The sequence below is a fragment of the Ictalurus punctatus genome, chromosome 8, assembly GCF_001660625.3.
Source record: "Ictalurus punctatus breed USDA103 chromosome 8, Coco_2.0, whole genome shotgun sequence".
Taxonomy (NCBI): Eukaryota; Metazoa; Chordata; class Actinopteri; order Siluriformes; family Ictaluridae; genus Ictalurus; species Ictalurus punctatus.
In genome coordinates this window covers 17458273-17475958 of record NC_030423.2, presented here as the reverse complement: position 1 = coordinate 17475958, position 17686 = coordinate 17458273, and the positions used below count along the sequence as shown (strand labels likewise).

The window sequence follows — 17686 nt, the reverse complement described above, 5'->3', positions numbered from 1 at the left end:
CAGTATTTTTAGACAGATGTTCCTCATGTGTTTTGGTTGGATTAAAGCACACATCTGCAATGGGATTAAAGCTTTCACCTCTTGCAGAAGCACTTTGATTGCACAGCTGATGAAGGACTTTTGTCCAAAATGTTCTGTTTCTCTACTTCCAGAAAAAGGTGTTTAAAGATGGGTTTCCATGTTTTGTTTTACATTATTTTACAGCTGAACTACTACTGGCAATTAAATAAGGGGCCAAGCTGGCCAAGCTGTTACTGCATGACTGTTAGTTACTGTAAACTGAGATTGGTCTCACAGATAAAGTTAGACTGTGTTAGACTGTTTAATATATGCTGCGTGCTACATGTGCCTAATTTGATTGAGCCTGATCAGCTGTTCTCAGTCAGATCTAAATATTTGTCGAATAATATAAAACTACCGAACATTTCTCAGTTAATGTATACTTATTTCTTACTTAAATCTTCTAATTCTAGAGTATCTATATACATATAGTTGGGTCTTTCCTGTTAATTTGGCACCACAGAATAAAAGCTTTCTCTTCCTGTGGCTCTCAAAGCTTTAATAAATAAAAAGTAATTAAATGAAATTTGATACTTACCTACTTGGACAATACATGATAAGCCCTAACAAAGAAAAAGTAACGTAATTAGTGAATTAGATTAGTCAGATTCAGATTTCATAACATAAACATAAAGTATTTCAAAATAAATAAAGAGAAATGTCCTCGCACTTCCTGAGAGCACTGCAGCGGAGGCTGCTCTATCAACCCAAGAGGAGAAATCTGTAGGACCACACCTGAGAACAACAAAAAGAATAAAATCATCTTTTTCAAATGTAAAACTTAATGCAGCTCAAGCAGAACGAACCGTCCTGAAGGTGATGTCTGAAGAGTGAACCACTTTTTTTTCACAGGGTAAACAGGAAATGAAAAGATCAGATAATTGCAGCAGTGAAACCTTTGTTTCATGTTCACACCCACCTGGTCAAATATTTCCATTTTTTAAATTTTCATTTCCATGCAAAAGGTTGTGTCCTTCGCTAAATATTGCATCAGCACATATTCTTAGAGTATATGCTATTATGTGCTAAGCACACAATTAAACGAGTAATAATGTTACATGAGGTACAAAATCAAATCTGCATAAGATAGACATGAATGTTTAATTCAATCATATTTTATACAGTGCTATCAAATATTTAGAGAAATACTCACTAGAGGGCAGTAACATATCAGCAATACATTTGGCAACATTTCTAATGGTCTTAATGTGCAATTTATCTTTCATCCATTTGAAAGCATAGATATGCTTTTTTCACAGTGACCTTTCACAGTGTCATTATGGTTTGGTTCAGGACACAAGACATCATGCTTGGATCCCATCTTATTTATTATAGAATGCTATGGAATCAGTTAGCACTATACTGACAAGTATTATAATATATAAAAGATTTAATTGTACAGTATTATAAGAAGCTTTGAGAAGCCCTGTCGACCTCACATTGTTGCTCACACTAAAAGATTATTACACATTCCACTTCCTGCCTGTCAGCCAGCTACAGATAACGACTGCACTGCTCATGAAGATAACACGCTTCTACACATATTCTTACTTATAGTTATAGTTCTTGCTAAAAATAAGTTTTGACCATAATTATAGGTTCACTGATTACACTAATATGGATCATGCCATACTAAAAACAGACCCATTTGTGATTCAAAAATTATATATTTTAGTATGACAAGAATTCAATTCAATTCATCTTCATTAATCTATTTTGTGCAGTCTAAATTTGAAATGATATGAATTACATGGTGAAACGTTTTGCTGTGTGTTGATCAAGACTAACTAATAGGATTTGTTGAGTAGTCCAAACATTGTAACACATTAGTTAGATTAGACTAGATTAGATTAGATTAGATTAGATTAAAAGCTTGGATGTGTAATGCAAATACAATCAACTGCAGTTTAGCATCTAAGCAGAGTGCAATACTCAGGACATTAAAGAGGCATTAAATAAATGAAATTGTAAAAAGTACAGACTTAATCTAAGACTTAAATTGTCTTAGATAAAAAAAGACTTGTATTGTCTTATTTACTGTTAGCAATGGCTTAGAAGTTTTTATTATTATTATTATTATTATTATTATTATTATTAATAATAATAATAATAATAATAATAATAATAATAATAATAATAATAATAATAATAATAATAATAATTTGTATTATTATTATTTTACATTTGTGGAACCAAGAACAACAGCACCAGCAATGGTTGTAAGTAAAAATACAACGAATGGTATGAAGTAAAGGCTGGAGATGATTTCTTTCTAACCCATGACTTGTGCAGCCCATCTAATTACGCTTGGTGAAATGCCCCTTAGATTTATGTGTTGGGGCCTTGTTATTTAAGTCTGCTTTGCTGACACATCCACGACACATCGTCAGTGGTGATTAAGCAGTGATTGTATGATAATTGTTTTAAGTGTTGGGATAAACGAATTTACAATGTAATTAATAAATATATACTGGATGATAACACAAACATTACTGTAAGAACCCTTCCAGTAGTAGAAAGGAGTGTTTTGTTGATATTGATTGTTGCTGTGTGTTGGTGATTTTTTTTGTATCTTTGGTTATGTTATATATGTGTTTCCCATGTAGAACAATATAGATGTACTGTATCAAGTGATTGCCCTAAGTAGTTGCTCCCCTCCGATTGGGTAACATTTAAAAAGTTCTATAAGTTTCATTCTTCTTGTTTACTGAGCCAAGGGAGCACATTAGTCTTTGAAAGTGATTTTATTTTGTTTTGAACAATTTTCAGTCCCTTCAATAAATAGTGAAAAAGGAAGAACTTGTTTTCAAGAGTCTCACTTTGTCAACTTTATGCTTGCATTCAACAGCTTAAGCTGGCACATTTATGATTACGTACGACCAAATGAGTACAGTCAAACCATGTTACAGTCCACAAGTGAGCGGGTAAGGGCCCTTGAGTTATATCTTGCCCTCGCCCCATTTCTACAGATATGCGGGGAACATACCAGCTGAACACATTCTGCATTTATGGTCTTCAGAGGCACGACTGGTCATAACAGATGCCCCTTAATTTCTCGGTATTTACAAGGAGGTCATTCAATTTAAAAGCATTGGTGATAAGGACTGCTAAATATTGGCATGGATTTGATTTACATGTGTTACAATTACAATATTTTGTAATGTGATTTGATCTTATCTGCTTGAATGTTGACAGAACAGAACTGCTTGAATGTTAACAGTGAATGTATGCATGATTGTGCTTGGTTTTAAACATTTATGATAATTTTACTGTATGTGTATTCTTGATTTATGTGGATTTTGAAAATTCCAAAGATGCCCCAGTGTGTGTGTGTGTGTGTGTGTGTGTGTGTGTGTGTGTGTGTGTGTGTGTGTGAGTGAGGAATGAGTTTTATAGCCCCATATGAATGCCACACTAAATGGTGGAGTCAGAGATGAAGGACATGCTCCCGTGCTAATGCACACGTGAGAGGGACACAGATGCATAACAGAAATAATTCAACAGCTCTATTTTGGTTAGCCATTCACAAGAGAGCACTCAAACCATAAATCTATCAGCCAAAAATCATAAAATGCCTTTTCTTCTCTGTCCTTGCCACACAGCTCACTCTTCTTCTTTTTCATCTAGGCCAAGGTAAGTTTGGATCATGACTTGTCTAATAAGGCTAGATATGAGACGGTGTCAAAGAATATTAGCTGCCTGGATTGATTATGACTAAGTTGTTTTACTTACAACAAACTCAATGACTTTGGGTGGATAATATTGTTTGTCTTGAAACCTCACACTCTCAGAAATTAAAATAGTAGGCTGGATTGTTCCTTCATGCTGGGGTGGTACCAGTACAGTAGCCTATGTATCTAAGTATACAGTTCACATAATTGAAATTTAAGGACTACTGAGAGCTTTACTCTAAAAGCTTCACTATAAAAACTAATTAAAGGTACAACACATGCACCTTCCCAGATAAAGTTCAAAACAATGAACCAGCACATTGAAAAGGAAAAGTCCACTTCCTTTATTTCTGATTGTATGTGTATGATAGGAGGAATTGTTTATATTATGTATTCTGTATACTGTTCCGTGCTCATATATGAGAGTATATGTGCACTGAACAGTTTGTTAAGGCTAATTTAGAGGGAAAGTATTTTTTGAAATACTACAGCTAGTTTCTTCTGTGCTAGTCAGCAATCCTAAATGGAAGGATGTACTGTAACTAGACCCAAATGGCATCCGATTTACGCAATGAGGAGGCGCTAAATACACTTGAACATTGCACAAACTGTGCTTTAGACTATCTAGAACATCTGATCTGTGTGAGGCTCAAATTGTGCTTTTAAAAACTGCTGTGATATAATGGAAATGAGAGAGCTGAAAACTAAAGATGAAAAGCACATTCAGGAGCAAAGAGAAATGTGTTTTAAAAAAAGCATTAATATGGCTATTAGAACTGCGATTAGATCCCCAGTTGTTGCTGTTGTTGTTGTTGTTTTACTCTAATAAAACTATTTGGGTAATACTGCAAGCAAATATCAAAGCAATTAAAAAAAGAAAAAATCTTGCTTGATTGTAGCTGGTAAAACAATAAACTGTCCTGTTTAGTATGTGCAGTGTCTTTGTTAATTGTGTTTGTGGTGTATTTGGGCTCTCAACACACTCCATTCATCTAATCAGCTAATGAATACTAAAACGTGCACTACAGTGTGGGTTCTTCACTTCAGTACCAGGTTTGCAAGTACACTTAACACATTGTTCAGCTTGACCTCAGACCCACTGCTGCTGTGGACGAATGTGAACAGGAGACCTTGAGGAGTCACCTCTAGCCCTTTGTATCTGCTCCTTTATTAGCTCTGCTTCTATGTGCTGGCATAATCACCAGTCAGTCACTGGATGAAAGGCGTTCGTGCTATGTCCATATATGGATTAAGCTTATCTGCTGAATGCTAAGTCATAGCATGTTATGTTTACATTTACACCATTTTAAAATTATATTGTTACTCTTTGGCCCCTATCTTTTGCACTAGTTATTATATCGGACACTTCCACACTAGAACTGTGTACTGCTCGGTGCTGCACTGTCACTTACTGTGCCTATTGTCCTGTTTTAGTAGTACTGTACTGTCTTGTGTTATTTTCACGTGCATTTATGTAAAAATGTGTAGATCTTATTTAGTTCTGTGTCGCCTTGTGTGGTTAGTGTGTTGCTTTATGTAGCACCATGGTCCTGGTGGACCGTTGTTTCATATCACTGTGTATTGTACCAGCTGTATATGCTTGAAATAAACAATAAAGCAACTTGACTTGACTTGACTTGACTTGACTTGACTTGGGGACAGTTTCTTAAAGAAATGACTGACCTCACTAATTTTGAGCAAGACTTGTGCTGGATTATGTAAAAGAACAAGTTAAAAAACAAACAAAAAAACAACACAGTCTTCTGAGTCCATAGCCTTCTATGACAACTTTATTGGGGTGCAAGGATGAAAGCTCCTGTTGTGTGGTTGATTCTATAAAGATTTCAGTCCTGGTAGCCAAGACTGTTGCCATCCAGGAGTGTCAAGGCTGCAGCTGCTAATGTTTCTGGGGTAAAGGATGGAGCGGTAACAATGTTCAAATATACCCAGACAGGAATACTTATAGCAGCTCATGGCCTTCAATTAAGCAGCTATAATATAACATGAACAAATATATGGAACAGGACAGAGAACATCATGTGCTGCAATACAGATCTATATTTAGTCTGTTGGAACTAAGATAAAACTGTCTTTTGTCAAATTTGACAGACTTGCTTTATGTCCTCTTGGTAAACAGTATATTGGTATTAAGCAATGTTTCCTAATGATTACCAACCAAGTTAGACATACTTTCCAACTAGATCAGGACTGATTTAATTGTTATTTTAAATTGTATTTATTTAGCATCAGTAACACTGTGTTTTCCTTTTCTTGAAGGGCACAAAGAGAACTATGTCTGAAGGGTAATGTGACAACCTGTTGCTGATTATATAATTGTAATAATGAGTATTAGTCAAAGAAATGTTGCTTGAATTGATCAATATTTGTTCTCTTTTTTGTTTCCCTTCTCTAAATAACAACACAGACCGGTAAGTTGAACCATGCAATCTTCTACTTCATAGTTGTTTCACATTATATTGCAATGCAATTTTAAAAATCGCTTTGAACCCCTTTAACCCCTATTGTACATTTAATTACTTTCATACTATACATTTGTATTAGTTATCTCTTTAATGACTACATTTACATGCACATCAAATTCCATTTAAAGTGCACATATTATGGTTTTTCAAATATTACCCTTCATGTAGTGTGTTAAAGAGCTGTTTGTGAATGTAAAAACATCTGCAAAGTTTCAGAAATCTAAGCGCACAACAAACAGAGTTATTGACTCCCAAAGGAAGGAACCGATTCTGAACAGCTGAAATGCGTCATTAGTAATTCCAGACTTACTTCCTGTACTAAACTACATAGGTTTGTAACAAAAAGCCCCGCATCTGGTCTTCATCGGCTTCTCGCGAACAGACTGAGCTGAAACTCGTTATGGTAGTGGGCGTTTCCTTTTCAACACACGCTGACAGCGGTAGACCAATCACAACAGATTGGGACATCTGACCAGTCAGAGCAGAGTATGCTCCCTGAAAGAAGGAGTTTAGAATGAATCCTTTAGAATGGATCATTGAACGAGTCGTTTGTGACACTGGGGGAAAAAGGTAATGCTGCAGTTCAAATTATGAGCACATTAAAGTGCTTTTTGACCTTGGATGCACGTGAATCTATTGTATGAGATCTTTAAAACAAAATTAAGCACATTTCAAAACCATAATAGGTGCACTTTAAGGTCTATATTCGGGTTGCAGCCATATTTTGAATACGATGTTTATATAAGTACAAGCATCAAAATATTCACATTACATGGTTGTTGTAGGTATACCTGGTATACCTGAGTTGCCATTCCTAAATACCTAGCCTACAGCTAAGCATCCATTAGCACCCACAATTCCTTGCGGACTGAGCATGCGCTTTTATATCTTCTTTCAGTGGATTTTCTGAATAAGTACATGCAACAAATTTCCGATTATTTTATTTTATTATTTTCTTAATCTGAATCGGGCGATCAGATTGTGTCGTTTACATGACTCAATACTAATTAGAGTATTCTGATTTTGGAATATTCAAAAATTCTGATTTTGATTATTGATGGTCAAGTAAACATAGTCAGTAATTCATGGTAGTTACTGAACACCATGCCATAAGATATTAATACTGAGTAATAAGCTGGAAGTTTAAGAGGTTAATAAATGGAATTCATTCATGTTTCATTTAAACAGTAACATATTTTCTTTTTCCCTTTCAGAAAAAGAACAAGATCTCAGCCACACGCCGGCTATTCCTAAAAGTGAGTCCCATTCTTATATTTCATGTCAGGAATAAAACATTACAGGACATGCACGCTGTTTTAGGTAAATAATCCACAATGGGGTGGTGTGATCCCATCTCAAAGTAAATTATTTTCCAATAACATCACACCCAGAAGTGTTTTATTCCTATTATAATCAGAGCAAATGGTCAACTATTATACATTTGTACACAATTGTGCCCTGCAATGGGCTGGTACCCCGTCCACGGTGTCCCGCACCTTCTGCCTCAAGTTCCCCTGGAGAAGCTCCAGACTCCCTGCAACCCTGTGTAGGATAAGTGGTACACAAAATGGATGGATGGATGACACATAATACATTTTATCCATTTATAGTTACATTTATGTCCTGTTATTTATCACTTCTGTTATAACAGCTGTAAACAGCTGGTATCGTTCCCTCACCAACCCCTCTCTTCTCACTCTTTTAAAATTAAAGAAAAAAACCCTGCAATTTTTCATGTTAGAAGTTTACTGATGGTTACAAAGCACTGACACTGGAGACTCCTTCCATAAACATTAAACAAGGCTTTAAATCTCTTTAAAGCAACCTTCACCATATCCATGATTATATCATTTGCTTTGTTAAATAACAACACATTATAGTCTGTTTACCATTAGCCTTAGATTATGTGGAGCATCTACCATACAGTTCCATCTGAATTAATTGTTACTGCTGAGATTATAACATATAATATTTACATTTACATTTACGGCATTTGGCAGATGTCTTTATCCAGAGCGGCTTACAGAAGTGCTTTGAAGTCTCTGTCAATAAATGCATCCCAATACTGGTGCATTAGGTCACAGACTAAGAATGCCGTCAGTCTAAAAATCACACAGACAACATTTTTTTCAAATGAAAAGTGCTAATTTATGTATAATATAATAACATATAACATTATTATTAGCACTACTGTCAGAGTTTATAGATGATTAATCACCATCTATATTCTGACCAATCAGAATTGAGAATTCAACAGTGCTGTGGTGTAAATCAAGTGATTACTCTGTATGCCCAGTCTAGTGGAGCTCTGTTCAGTAACACTATCTCACTGTTTAAATCTTTCCTCAACAGGGCAAGCTGCTGAAGAAGGCAGCATCTATGCTTGTAGCAGAGAAAGAGCAGAACAAGCGTGAGAGGGAGAGTGCCCTGAACGAGAGAGTCCCTCCACTCAAACTCTCTGGACTGTCTGTACAGGAGCTGCAGGTAGACACAATGTACCACACTACTGCTAGTAATGTATGAGATGGAGCTTTGTAAAATCCTGACAGTTGATCATTTCTCAAAAACGTTCTTCACAGGAGCTCTGCAAAGAACTCCACCGCAAGTCAGACACTGTTGATGAAGCGCGATATGACCTTGAAGTGAAAGTGTTCAAAAATGAAAAGGAGGTACCGATAAAATATAAGCTGTCATTTTTGGCATCTACATCAGATTATTAATGTTTTAAAGTGGATTACTTCAGATTTTTGTTTAACCAACACAACAACACCACCAGTGGTCGAAAGAAATATACAAAGAATGGTATGAAGAAGCAGTGCTGGGCCTGATTTCTTTCTAGCCCAGACTGTTGATTTATGCAGTCCATCAGTGACAGCTGTATCAGCTGATTACACAGAGGGAGACACTCCCTTCATTTGTGCTGATATTTTTCACACTGCTTGAGAAGACACATTTGAAACATAGTGACGGGTGTACATGAACGTGTACAAGGTGGATTATTTAGTCCATCATCTTATATATTATGTCAGGAAAAAAAATTACAGCGCATGCATGTTGTTATAGGAAAATAATCCACTATGGGGTGGTATGATCCTGTCTTGAAGTTAATTATTTTCCAATAACAATGCATCCAGAAGTGTTTTATACCTATTATATCACAACAAACTGTCAACTATTATAATTGTTCATTTATTAATGAATGACAAGCAATACTTTTTATCCATTTATGGTTACATTTAATGTTATTTTATTTAATGTCCACAAAACAAGTGGACATCCTTTCCCCCCAAAAAATGCCTAATAAAAACACATATTATCCAATTAAAATACAAATGACACAAAAGGAATACAGCTTTTCTGTTTACCATTTAGTGTTCTGAGGAAAAACATCATGGACTCTGCAGACACTTAAAATCATGAATGTAGCTGTAATCTGCCTTAAACTGTGTGTGTATGTAATAGTTTGCTCTAAAACATTCTTATTATGCCAATGATGCTCTACCCTAATAGTTTCATTGTCAAGTTGTTGATAGATATTAGATTTAGCCTCCCATCTAATATTACCACCAGATATCACTGCACATCAATGTGTCTGAGTTTGGAAGACTAATGAATATAGAAGCACATATTTATGCTATTATGCAATTCAGTTATGAAATAGTGCAGTGTTTCCATTGTTTGCATTCATAAATGCAGTTGAGTAACCCTTCAAAGTCCTGTGCAACCTTGCGACAGCTTCCCAGTCCAGTCATGAGAAGGATTTTAATATGTTCTTCTTTTGTCAAAGATATTCTTAAAGGCTATCTGAAAATATAATATATAATATAAACTGAGTATGAAAAATTTTGGAAGACTTTTTGTGTTAATTTCCCTTATGTATTGAGACTTTTTGGACACCCTGGATTATTCCTATATTTATATTTATTAAGGTTTTTTTTAATGAATTTTATATAAAATCTGTATTTTCTAACTTCATACTTGTGTGTGCATGATGAAAGATACAGTTTGAAGCCTTTCTTCAGCTTGCTAGAAGAGGCTTTGCAAGTATACTTGCATATATGATGAACATCATTAGCATTCTTGCAGACACTGACTGTAAAGTCCTGCCACTGTGGGATTTAAAGTGAAATAACTGGAAATGCAGGAGCAGTACTAAGAAAAATGCAGACATGTTTATGCAATGAGCTCATTCACTTTAAAATCCCAGGATCCAATCAGTGGGTCTAAGCACCCTTTCTTCACTCTTGTAACTACACACTGTTCCTATTACAGTCACTGCAATGAATAGAAGTTCCTAAATACTGAAATATCTGATGGGAATTGAAGGGGTTAATCTAAAGATTAACTTCAGTAACACAAATGCTGTTTTGCTGTAGATCCAAATGCTGACACAGAAGATTGAAGAGATAAAGGGCACCATGAACAGAACCAAACTGAAGAGGGTGAAGAAATCTGCCGATGCTATGCTGGGTGCTCTGACTGAATCCAAAATGTCATCGAAGGCAGACTTTAAAGCCAACCTGAAGACAGTCAAGAAAGAGGAGGAGAAGGTAAGCTTTATGATGATGCTCCACCAGGAGATCTGAGTTATTAATGAGTCAGTATCCTGAACATTGTATTCAAGTGAGCACTTCTCATTACGACTTTCCTTCCCACAGAAAGAGGAGGTGACTGACTGGCGTAAGAACGTGGAAGCCATGTCTGGTATGGAAGGCAGGAAGAAGCTGTTTACTGCTGGTCAATAAATGGTTTCTAGATGCAGAAGAGTCTGCTGTAAACATGTTTCATTTTGTGTAACTTTATGTCATAGTTAAGTGACATTAACTGAAAACTCATAACAAATAGATGGCATACTCAAGAACAAGGTGCCCCAAGACGAGAAGACATCTTTGTGGAAATGGAACGAAATCAAAACTGTTCATATTCAATTTGCTTGTAAAATTATTTGTGATCTGTGACTTTCCATGTATTTATGACTGTAGATATACTTTTTGTGTCCCAAAGTTGTGTTGGGTCTCAGAACATGCTGGCCCTTGTGTCAAACCGGCTGTTGTCAGCATGTACAGGTAGAATATGATACGATAGGTGAAATGAATCTGATTAGAGATGGATGAACTGTACTTGACCTTTTGTGGTGTAGTGTTGCCTTGTAAGATGGCGAATATTGCAAAGCTTTCTAGTCACTTGGAAATACAACTCACAGTGTAATGGCATTCCACAATTAAATATGATGCGATGTATTAATGAAATAATTGTGTGTGTGTTTTTTTTTCAACCAGTGCTTCCATTTGATCACAAAATCTGCTTTCATTCAGACAAAAGTGTTGGTGTGTAGCTACTAAAATATACCCAAGGGTTCAACATAGCACATATTGTTTGGCTATGACACTACTTACATTGTGTCCATGTAAAAAAATTATTTTATTGGAGCCAGGATCTACTCAGTCAAAATTGGTTTAGAAATCATAAGTAAGTTTAAAACAAAGTTTATGGTTTTCACTGTTGGATCACATATTTATTCTAGCAGGCGTCACCCCTTGTAGGGTCAAACAATGTGAAAGTAGTTGACCCAGGTAGTGGGCAGGCTAAGTAAATGGAACTTCAAAGGTTAAAGTCTATTTTAGTGCTCCACTCACAAGAGGCTACTGGAGCCATCAAACCTGAACCGGCATAATCTCATTATTGCATTGTCACACGTTCCTCACGCTTTTTGTTTTTTCCTGCACAGATCAGGTATGTTTTCACAACTTTATTGAATGTTTTATTGAACTAGAATATAGACCGGTGTATGAAATTAACTGTGTGGTTTATTTGTTTTATTTCTTTCTTGGCTTTTAGAGGTTTGATTTTTCTCATGAAATTTGGCTTAACATAGACACCTCTAATATCTGTTAAGCCTTGCCAAGTTGTTATATAGCTTTAATTAAACTTTAAGTAACCACTAAGAACCATTTTCTAATATTCAACGTTTTTTTAGGTTGTGTTGCTTATTTACCCCCACACATTTCATCTTAACATATTTTGAATAATACTGTTTGACTACATGATAATACAGATATTCTTTACCTAAACATAAACATGTGATATAAGGAGATATTGTATGTCTCTTGCAAAGTCAAGGGCATTTATACTTGTGAGAGAAAATGAATGACTTGGACACACAAGCCTAACATTCTACTGTCCTATAAAAATGACAAGACTGCAACCTCAATATTCCAATAAAAAATTATTTCTGCTGATTAGTCGCACAGATTTCCTATGTCCTATTTATGATTTTTTTTAACAGGACATCACAATGTCTGAGGCGTAAGTATCTATCTAGTCATGTCTAATTTCCAGCACAAGTTTCATCAAATGTTTCACTGATTTTTTCCCAAACTTTGATCACTTTCTTGTCATCTTTCTCAACAATAATCTACAACTCAAGAATGGTGAGTCAGCAAAATTCTCCTCCATCTTTACAGTAGTGCTGGTTTTCTAATAAAGTAATAGGGAATACTACGAGAGTGCAACTTACTACTAAAGCAATTGAGTATACTGTTTGTTTTGTAGTAAAATAAGTGTAAGTGGAGTCCATTAGTAATACTTTATGTATTCTATTACAAATACTAGTAAAACCACTAATAATCTAAACAGAACAAAATAAAGAGCAAATAAAATTTAACTCCTTAACCTCCTTCAACTCCCAAGACTAGATTCCCATTACTTTCCCTAATTTTTCTATTAATTTCACTATAGTTACTGAATTGCTTATAGTAGTAACTGAATAATAACTGAATATTTAGTCAAGAGTTGAAGTGGTTAATATATTTTACTAGTAAGAATCTGTGCCAGCTCAACACTGCTAATGTACGCCCATATTTTTAGAAACTGAAACCCAAGATTTCGGCATCACGAAGGTTGTTCCTGAAGGTTTGTCTACATTCCTTCCTTCCAGAAATGCACAGAATTTCCGAGTGGTGTCCCTTGCACATGAATGACACAGAAAATATCCTGCAGTAAAACTAGCAATTATAGTAGAGTTCAAAACGGCTGATTCTCTTTTCAGACTAAAATCCTGAAGCAGGCAAGGTCACTGCTTGCAACTGAGAAGGAAGAGAAACAGAGGGAGAGAGAAAGAGTCCTGAGTGAGACAATTTCTCCTCTGGTACTCTCTGGCTTGTCGTTGCAGGAGCTACAGGTTGGGTTTGATCACTAATATGACATATTTTATGTATTTGCGCTAATGTTTAAAAAGCCAATTATTTTATACAGTTGCAATCAAAATTATTCAACCCCCATTGCAAATCAGGTTCACTGTCAAAATTTACAGACTTTCAGCTGTTTTCAGTGAACAAATCAAACAAAAGCAATTGAAATAGTTCAACTCCAATGAATGCTTTAAGTGGTTTCCCCAAATTCAACTGAAAATGCAACTTATAATGATTTCTCCAGTTTCAAAATTATTCAACCCTCTGAATAGAATCCCTCACAACAGCACAAATATGCAAAACAGGTGTTGTCTAATCTGATCTAATCAAGGGCTTCCTTAGTTGCACCAGGTGTGCTTGAGCTGGAACACAAACCTGAACTGGCTAGGGGCAGAAAATTCATTAAATACCAGAAAAAGGAAGATATCAACAGCTGCAACCACATATCCTAGAAGGCAGGTTGTGAAAAACCCTCGAGTGACTGCAGAAGACCTACAGCAAGACTTGGTGGCAACAGGCACTGAGGTTTCAGTGAGCACAGTAAGGTGTGTACTAAACACAGAAGGTTTTCATGCCAGAACTCCAGTACACCGTACTCCAAGACGTACACCACTACTGATCCAAAAGCACAAGAAAAGTCTGCTCAAAATCATATAAATAAGGCACAGACATTTTGGGATTCTGTTTTTTGGAATGATTAAACAAACAAATTTCGGCATGATGGATCAGTGGTATGTCTGGAGGAAGAAGAATGAAGAAAGAACACTCTATCCACAGTCAAGCCATGGTGGTGGCTCGGTGATGGTCTGGGGCTGCTTTGCACCCTCTGGCACTGGAAACCTGCAGCGTGTGGAAGACGAGATGGATTCATTGAAGTATCAGGAAATCCTAGGAGAAAACGTCATGCCGTCTGTGAGGAAGCTGAAGCTTTGGTGTCATTGGACCTTCCAACAGGACAATGATCCCAAGCATACCTCAAATTCCATCAAGGCTTGGTTGCAGAAGAAGTTCTGGAAGATTCTAAAGGGCCATCACAGTCACATTACTTGAACCCCATAGAAAATCTCTGGTGGGATTTGAAGAAGGTGGTTGCAGCACGCAAACCCAAAAATGCTTGTATTTCCTCATTTGTAAGTCGCTTTGGATAAAAGCATCTGCTAAATGAATAAATAAATGTAAGAATATTACTGAACTGGAGGCCATTGCTCATGAGTAATCTGCTAAGATTCCGCAGGAACGCAGCCAGAAGCTATGCATCTCTTTTGCAGCAGGTCATTACAGCAAAAAGGTGCTCTACTAAGAACTAAAGATGCTTGCCATGAAGGGGTTGAATAATTTTGAAACTAGAGATGTTGCATTTTCAGTTGAATTTGGGGAAACCACTTGAAGCATTTGTTATGTTGAACTATTTCAATTGCTTTTGTTTGATCTTTTCATTGCAAACAGCTGGAAGTCTGTAAATTTTGACAATAAACCTGATTTGCAATGCGGGTTAAATAATTTTCCTTGCGACTGTATGTGTACATGTCTTTTAAGTAAGTAACACCTGTCTGTATATGCCAGAGATTCTCGCTGATGTTGGAATATGATTTGAGACATTGTTTCTCAGCCTCCACATGGAACATTAATTTTATTTAATGCTAGTTTTGGTTGCAAGGCAAATCATAAGTTTTAATTTAACACTTATGAAAAGAGTCTCCATTGACAGGGCTTTGTAATAGTCAGTAGTTTTTCTGCCATGGGAAAGTCTTCAGGACAGAGGACTTTATCCTTTCTGGTTTCTTGGTAGCATGACAAGCTGTGTATTTTAATCTTATTAACCATAACAAAGTAAACGAGTGGCTGAGGGGGGAACAACTGTTTATATCTGCTATAATGTAGTGATAACAGGAACTAGCTTGTTCCACAGATGCTCCAGAACATTACATATTATTAATAAGGTACAAGTGGTAGCTCAGTGGTTAAGATGTTGGACTACTGATTAAAGGTCATGAGTTCAAATCCCAGCAATGCCAAGCTGCCACTGCTGGTCCCTTGAGCAAGGCCCTTAACCATCATCTGCTCAGTTGTATAAAATGAGATAAATGTAAATCACTCTGGATAATGGCATCTGCCAAATGTAATACATTAAAGATGATAAATGTTGGCAAATTGTGGTATTACAGGAAAAACATGTGCAATTTCTGGAAAATAATTGGGTTTTTGGGAGCATCCCACTGTTGATTATTTTCCTATAGTCATATATTTATAGGACTATAAATATAGTCCATTGCAAATCTTGATGACACAATTATGTATTTCTGTGTTAATCATCCTCAGACATTATGTAGGGAACTCCACCAAAAGAGTGATGCAATAGATGAAGAGAGATATGACATTGCAGTCAAAGTGGGCAAAAATGACAAAGAGGTACAAATTCCAAAGATATCAGATTATGTATATTTCTATTATTATTTTTTTTAAAAGCACAGTTCACTCACGCATCTATGGTTTCCTTGTTCTATATTAGCACATTATTAAAGTAATCAGCATGCTTGCATTTTAAATTGTTGGCCTCAGATTGCAGAGCTGTCCCATAAAATTTCTGAACTCAAAGGGAAAATGAAGAGACCTGCCCTGAAGAGGGTGAAGATTTCGGCTGATGCCATGCTGGGTGCTCTTCTGGGAGCCAAATTCAGGGAGTCAGTGGACTTTAAGGCCAACCTCAAAACAGTCAAGAAAGAGGAAGAGAAGGTAAGGGATACTGCAGAGAGGAAAAAGTGATGTAATGATACTTAAATAACAACATGGCATTTAGAGTAAGAGATTCTACATCCATTAATCTACATGTAACATATTTATGCAACATTATATTTAATATTATACAATAACATACCTAATCTCTTAACATTCAGAAGTGCCAAAATGGTGTCTGACTACATATACTTGATTTGTGATTTATGATTGTGGATGTACAAAATCTTATTCATTCATTCATTCATTCATATGAAAAGAAAATGTCAAATAAAATCCTCCAAAAAAACAAAAAAATATTTTCTTTCAAAACTGAGTGGCGCACTCTTCAGAAAAATCTTATGTTACAATGTAACAAACACATAAATCACTACTTTTGAAAGACAAACAATTTAGTCAAAATACTCTGAATACTTTCAGTCAACACAGTCACTTTGATGTAATTAGATAAAATATTCAGATATAATACTGAATAAATGCTGTCCGGTATATTTGATATCATCATGTTTTTATAGAAAATGTTGAATGATTGGGGGAGGGCATGGTGGCTTAGTGGTGGGGTGCTTACCTCACACCACCAGGCTTGGGGATTTTGACTCCTGCTCCGCCCTGTGTGTGTGCGGAGTTTGCATTCTCCCCGTGCTTTAGGGGTTTCTTCCGGGTACTCCCACAGTCCAAAGACATGCGTTGTAGGATGATTGATATTTCCAAATTGTCTGTAGTGTGTGAATGGGTGTGTAAGTGTGTGTGTGCGATTGTGCCCTGCGATGAGTCCCCTGGGATAGTCTCCAGGCCCCCCCATGACCCTAGATAGGAGGAGTATCTTGCACATCTTCCTCCAGTCTACCCCCCTGACCAATATCTCAGAAAGCATTGGAAGAAAAATTGGCATTTGATTCTAGCTAGAAAGTAACTCTAGTCAGTCTGAGATAGCGCTGTTACTAACCAATCTGTAGATATCAACTGGTATTATAGTAAAATTAACTAAATCCTTTTACTATCTTTGTGTCATGAAAAGTAGGTGTAATTATTCATCTCTGTCTTGTTTCAAACGCTGTTATTCTTTTCCGCAGAAAGAGGAGGTGACTGACTGGCGTAAGAACGTGGAGGCCAAGTCTGGTATGGAGGGCAGGAAGAAGCTGTTTGACGCTGGGCAATAAAACCTACACTACTCTTTTTCAACACTGTTTTCTCTAAATAAATGTTTTTAAATGTACATCAACATCGATTTTAGTCTTGTATGATTATTCCTGTGATCATTTGTTCACGCTGCTCTATAAATTCTCTTCTGGATGATCACAAGTTAATAGAAAAATTCAACCCAAATGACTTGTCAATATTATAATTAATATCTAATCATCAAGGCATCCAAGAATTATTTCATGACTCAATCCTGATCTTTTTGTCATCCACATGTTAGTCTATTTTCATTTTGGTTAATGGTTTCCTATATTACTCACAATGCTGATCAACTGCAGGTTCATAGTTTTCCACACAGGAATCGAGCTCTACCTAAACAGAGCAATGCAGCAGCACTTTAGTCTTCTTT

The 17686-nt window shown here is 36.1% G+C and overlaps 2 protein-coding genes across 2 annotated transcripts; both read left to right on the top strand.

The window, feature by feature from the left end:
• Positions 1 to 7331: 7331 nt before the first annotated feature.
• Positions 7332 to 11466, top strand: LOC108269051 (troponin I, slow skeletal muscle). Its single transcript, XM_017474564.3, has 5 exons — positions 7332 to 7470; positions 8567 to 8698; positions 8794 to 8883; positions 10591 to 10764; positions 10873 to 11466. Exons 2-5 carry the CDS (start codon positions 8594 to 8596, stop codon positions 10957 to 10959), a joined length of 456 nt encoding a protein of 151 aa, XP_017330053.2. The 5' UTR covers positions 7332 to 7470; positions 8567 to 8593; the 3' UTR covers positions 10960 to 11466.
• A 376-nt stretch (positions 11467 to 11842) lies between these two features.
• On the top strand, positions 11843 to 17359 carry LOC108268501 (troponin I, cardiac muscle). The gene is made up of 7 exons (XM_053682394.1): positions 11843 to 11947; positions 12501 to 12645; positions 13082 to 13126; positions 13263 to 13394; positions 15724 to 15813; positions 15964 to 16137; positions 17211 to 17359. Exons 2-7 carry the CDS (start codon positions 12643 to 12645, stop codon positions 17295 to 17297), a joined length of 531 nt encoding a protein of 176 aa, XP_053538369.1. The 5' UTR covers positions 11843 to 11947; positions 12501 to 12642; the 3' UTR covers positions 17298 to 17359.
• The last annotated feature ends 327 nt before the right edge of the window (positions 17360 to 17686 follow it).